Source organism: Pinus tabuliformis, chromosome J, assembly GCF_031772625.1.
Source record: "Pinus tabuliformis cultivar Carrire ecotype Pingquan chromosome J, CPIR1, whole genome shotgun sequence".
Lineage (NCBI taxonomy): Eukaryota > Viridiplantae > Streptophyta > Pinopsida > Pinales > Pinaceae > Pinus > Pinus tabuliformis.
In genome coordinates, this window is record NC_142295.1 from 950,719,620 (window position 1) to 950,725,305 (window position 5,686).

General features: G+C 33.7%; 1 protein-coding gene across 2 annotated transcripts; it reads left to right on the forward strand.

Moving 5' to 3' along the window:
• The first annotated feature begins 1,076 nt into the window (after window positions 1-1,076).
• Window positions 1,077-5,686, forward strand: LOC149229939 (uncharacterized). 2 transcript variants are annotated; one of them, XM_089375951.1, is made up of 7 exons: window positions 1,077-1,465; window positions 3,663-3,997; window positions 4,159-4,392; window positions 4,503-4,589; window positions 4,787-4,903; window positions 5,004-5,129; window positions 5,373-5,686. In XM_089375951.1, the coding sequence occupies exons 2-7, from the start codon at window positions 3,674-3,676 to the stop codon at window positions 5,556-5,558; spliced, it is 1,074 nt and encodes a 357-aa protein (XP_089232077.1). In that variant the 5' UTR covers window positions 1,077-1,465; window positions 3,663-3,673; the 3' UTR covers window positions 5,559-5,686. The 2 variants fall into 2 exon arrangements, with proteins under 2 accessions (XP_089232077.1, XP_089232078.1); XM_089375952.1 differs by having other exon boundaries at window positions 5,067-5,129.

Genomic DNA, 5,686 nt, shown 5'->3' on the forward strand with positions numbered 1-5,686 from the left:
TTAATAATTTATTAATTATTTTATAAGGTGTTATAAATTAAATATAGTATGAAAATAAATTTAAATATAGTATAAAAATTGATTACTAATTAATGTAATATAAATTATAGGGTTGGTAATTTTGGTTGAAATTTATTGAAAAAAAAAAATGTAAGTTGTGTAATTCACGATCTGTAAAACTAGAGAGTTTTAATAGTTTTTCAAGATATTAAATTCATTTATATATTTTAAAAAACAAAAAAACATAATCTGGTCCAAAATTGTATTTTTTAATTTTGAAAAAAAATCAGAGTATTATTAGATAGTAACACTGATTGAAAATAACGTGAAAATATTTAAAACTCATGAATTTTATATTTGAAAAATAGAAATAAATGAAATTTAAATATGTAAATAAATTTTTGAAAATAAAGTTAAATCAAATTTAAAAATTAAAATAAAATAATCTAAATATTAATTTAATTTAAAATTTTAAAAGTACAGATGTGAAACTGAAATTATATAATTCATGCTTTTAAAAACTAAATTAATATTTTTGATGTATTAAAAAAAATTATAATAGTATTTTGTAATAATGATTAAAAATTTAAAATTATTATATGAGGAAGAGAGAGTAAAAATAAAAATAAGGGTTATCTAGTTTGTTGGACCCAGTTAGATTCCAAGGATTATATATATCTATTGTTAAATAATCTACTTACTTAAATCTAACCATGAACATATACAACTTGTATATTAATTTCTGGGCAGCTTTTCGGCAAAACTAAAACCATTATAATAAAAACCGCCCTTCTCAGGAAAACACGGTGAGAATAAAGTCCATCAAAATAACAAGGGAAAGGGCAATTAATTTTTGGGAAAAGAAAAGTGGGCATTTTGTCCTACAACGCGTGTTCCTCATGGCAATGAATCAAGCACGCATCAACCTAGATGATTCCTTTGTGGGGTGAAATCAAATAAACAAATCGTACGACGGTAGGGTGTCCTGGAACCGCTTTCTCTGCACGATCGCCTTCACGGTGGGCCACATGCAGCGGCGGCACCTGCAGCTCTCACTAGGCAATTCCTATTTCCACCCCCATAGCAAAGTTAATGCTATGGGGGTACCTGTGTCAGAGCCCGGCGACAGCAATCGACGGCATCGATCATACCCCTCCGACCTGCCCGCAAAAAGCCCTCCGACCTGCCCGCAAAAAGCCCTGTATTGATGAAGTAAATCTGCCGAAGTATGGATCCGCCGCCGGTGCAGTTCCCAGGACATCCCTCACATCAATACGATGGCATCAGGATTAATGCCGGAGGGGAGAGCTCACCAACCTCCTCCGGCCTTCAAAGTCCCGGGAGATTATCTGCAGTTCAATTCCCCAATTCGGAACAGCGCAGACCTGGAGCACCTTCGGCAATTCGGAACAGCGCAGACCTGGAGCACCTGGCCACTAGTTATCGACAGGCAAAGGTCTGCAAGGTTAGTGCTGCTACAATACTGTAAAACATATATTTTTGACTGCTTATTAAGTTAATCCGCCCTGTAAATCCTCTCTTGTATGTGATTTGTACGTAAGATCGGATTTCGTTTTCATTGTTATTGGAGATAATTTGATTTCATCGCCGATTTTTGTGGACACATTTTATTGCTATTTATTTGTTGAATTCAGTTATAGTTAAGTAAGTGTGAAAGTTCAGGTTGTTTCTTTTAGGGCGGGGAGGGGGCTTGGGTTTTCTCAGACGGCCGCAGGGGTGAGGCGGTTTGAAGTTCGTCGGCTTAAACCCTCTGCCTCCGTGCCTAGTGAATTTTGGATTTGGGTAAAAATCTCAAAAATTTTATTTTTGTAAATACAGTGTTTGAATACTTGCTCGTCAACTCTCAACTAGTTTTCTTGGAAAAGCCATTGAAGGAATTTGGCATACCGGTGTGGTAGTTTATGGGAAGGTGTATTACTTTGGGGGTGGTATTCAACACAGCCCTACAGGGCAAACTCCTTATGGAAAACCGTGGAAAGTGGTTGAGTTGGGTGTCACTCACGTCCCGATGGAAATGTTTGAAGAATTCCTGGAAGAAATAAGCCCTCGCTATACAGCTGAAACATATAGTTTGTTGCACCATAACTGTAACAACTTCAGCAATGAGGTTGCACAGTTTTTGGTTGGCTGCAACACCCCAGATTTCATCCTTAGGCTCCCACAAGAAGTGATGAACAGCCCAATGGGCCCTTTAATAATGCCAATGATAATGCAGTTTGAAGCTACTCTAAGAAATAAATTTAACACCGTCAAAAACACATAATTTTTATTTACATTTACTAAAATCTCTGCAATTTTTTTCTTTCAAGAAATTCCAAAGAAAAAAACATAATCGTTAAACTAAAATCAGACTAAAATCAGTGGATGAAAGCACTTACAGACTTTGTCCTTGCCGGATGTGCAACAGTGACCACAAAAAAATAGATATGAATATTGATTTTTATTTTAATCTGTTTTTATGATGTTTTTAACAGGCATTATTGTTATAATGATTCGTAGGACATTTGAATTAAAAGCCTGAAAATATAGTTTGTCTGCAAATTAATAAATTTATTCCAATGTTCGGCTTACACTTGGCATTTTATGGCTTAAATGCTTCCATCAGTTTTCACCATGAATGCTCTTTCAAACTGCATGACCATCTCAGTCTTCTCAGACGTACACTGTAACTGTAAAATCCGCATTTGACTAAATATCTGTGTACTGCTTTGAATATATACACAAACGCATATGTATATACACATACTGCCTTTGGTCATGTGTATATATTTTTGTTCTTAAACAGATTCGAATATATCCGCATGAAATATTATGCCCAGATTCCTTGAGATTTTATAATGGCGATGCCATTAAAACTGTACAGAACTCTATTTTCTGTAATTTAATTCAGCTGATGGACGAAATGGCATTGCTCTACATTTAAATATTGAGCATTATGTGGCGATATTCAAATGCCACCCTGTGCTTTCGCTAGGCTGTTGCATGCGATTTGGATTTAGATTATTGAGACATGTCTGTACTTTCAGAATCTTTTGCATGACTTTTCGATCAAAATCATTAAATAGTTACTATCATTGCTGTTTTATATCAGAATTTTGTGTGACAAGTTGTACATTGCAAATTTATTTGGATTTCACTCACGTCCCGATGGAAATGTTTGAAGAATTCCTGGAAGAAATAAGCCCTCGCTATACAGCTGAAACATATAGTTTGTTGCACCATAACTGTAACAACTTCAGCAATGAGGTTGCACAGTTTTTGGTTGGCTGCAACACCCCAGATTTCATCCTTAGGCTCCCACAAGAAGTGATGAACAGCCCAATGGGCCCTTTAATAATGCCAATGATAATGCAGTTTGAAGCTACTCTAAGAAATAAATTTAACACCGTCAAAAACACATAATTTTTATTTACATTTACTAAAATCTCTGCAATTTTTTTCTTTCAAGAAATTCCAAAGAAAAAAACATAATCGTTAAACTAAAATCAGACTAAAATCAGTGGATGAAAGCACTTACAGACTTTGTCCTTGCCGGATGTGCAACAGTGACCACAAAAAAATAGATATGAATATTGATTTTTATTTTAATCTGTTTTTATGATGTTTTTAACAACATTGTTGTTTACATATTCATTTATAAGGAAGTAAGAAAATGGAGGAAATTAGACATGAATGGGAGGTAACTATCAAAGGCACCAAGCAAGTGTTCACTTGTCTTGTTGGTGGCTGTGCGGGGAATTTGAGTCGATCTAAGTTATCTGGCCTTAATCATCATCGCGCTACCACCCACAATCTCCCACCAATTCCTCCACGTCAAAGAGGTCGAGCAAAAGATGCAAATGCTACATGGGCGGTCAAATCAACAAGTGCAGTTAAAAGGCAAAATGCCAAAATACAATATGACTTAGATGCAAGGCTATGTCGTGCACGACAACAAGCATATAAAAGATTTGTCAATGAAGAAATTCTTTCAGCTGTAAGTATTTATTAGTATTTATTTGTATATGATTTTTTATTAATATTGTCAATGAAGAAATTCATTCAGCTGTAAGTATTTATTAGTATTTATCTGTATATGTTTTCTATTAATATTAATTTATTGTTGTGGACTAAATTCATTGAAACTTGTTTTCACAGTCAGTTGCTACATTTGATCAGCTTAATGACACTTCGAAGCAAAGGATTTGTGAAAAAATTCAACGTTGGGATCAGAGTCTACCTCGTAGACGCATGCAGACAATGAAGCGCATAGATATTGCTATAAAAGAGAAAGCAAGCACTGAGGTTCCCGATGATGTGGGGGAAGAAGGATCAGATGGGCACAGCCATATATTAAACTTTGATGAAACCAATCAGGACAATGACAACACAGTTGAGTCCATTTTTTTGCAGATATTAATTTTTTAGACATTTTAACATTAAATAATATTTATATTTATTATAATTGTATACTAATTTCTCATTGTTATTGATATGCATAGCCTAATCAACAAAATTCCCCAAATTCAAGCCACCAACCATTGCGACGCTCACCTAGATTTCAAGGTTTTCAAGGGGTTACTGGGCCAGTAAGTTTTTAATCCATATAACCTATTCCAGCGAAAATATTAATATATAAATTGTTATGTTTTACCATAATGATGGGATTAAATTGTTATGTTTTACCATAATGATGGGATGAGAAATGGATGTCCTGTATTATATATCCTTATCTTTGATTTTTGTTTATTATGTGCATGTGTGTTATTTCTTATTTATGGTGCAGGTGTTCCCTTTGGAACCATCACAATCAATGAAAACCCCTTGTAGAAGCCTTAAGAAGAATGGAAATGAAATGGTTCAAATGCTACAACCATCTTCATGTCCAATGTCACAATGCAAGGTAAGACTATATTTATTTATACTCTTATAATTTTATCATATTTTTACATTTAATTCTTTTTGATTCACATACTTATATCTATGTATAATCTAATGTTCAGAGTAATGAATATACATCTCCTAAAACACCTTTGCACATGTATGATGGTGGACATGATACTCAGCAAAAATCACATTCTCCTCAACCATTGCGGCATTCACCTAGACTTCAAGATAAATTAGGAGAGGTAAGTTATATACTACATATCTTAGCTCATAATAACATTGACGTATTTTTTTATGACTAGTTAATGTAATTTCTTTTCATATTCCTTAGATGTTCACCATATTCTCATTATATCTATATAGATTTTGATATTTATTGATAGCTAGTCAATGAAATGTATTTTCATATTCGTTACATGGTCAGCATATTTTCATTATATCTATGTGGATTTTGATATTTATTGATAATGTTTTAATTTCCACAGAAAACAAAAAAGATAAATGTTGATGCTATGGTTAAAAGGACCAAAATCACGCCAAAGGACTTGAAAGCTCGTGGGTTCAAGTCACGCAAACAATACATAGAGCATATATGTTCAACTAGCATTGCTCTCACTAAACCCACTAGGTTTGCTACTTTGAAGGCTAAAGATTCCAGCAAGTTTAAATGACTTAGGCTACAATAATATAACTTTAGCCATTGTTTTATCTATAAAGGGGCTACAAGGACAGTTTCAATATATGTAATCTCTGTTTTTTTTAGACTTTTTAATACATCATTTTTTTTTCCAAAAATTGT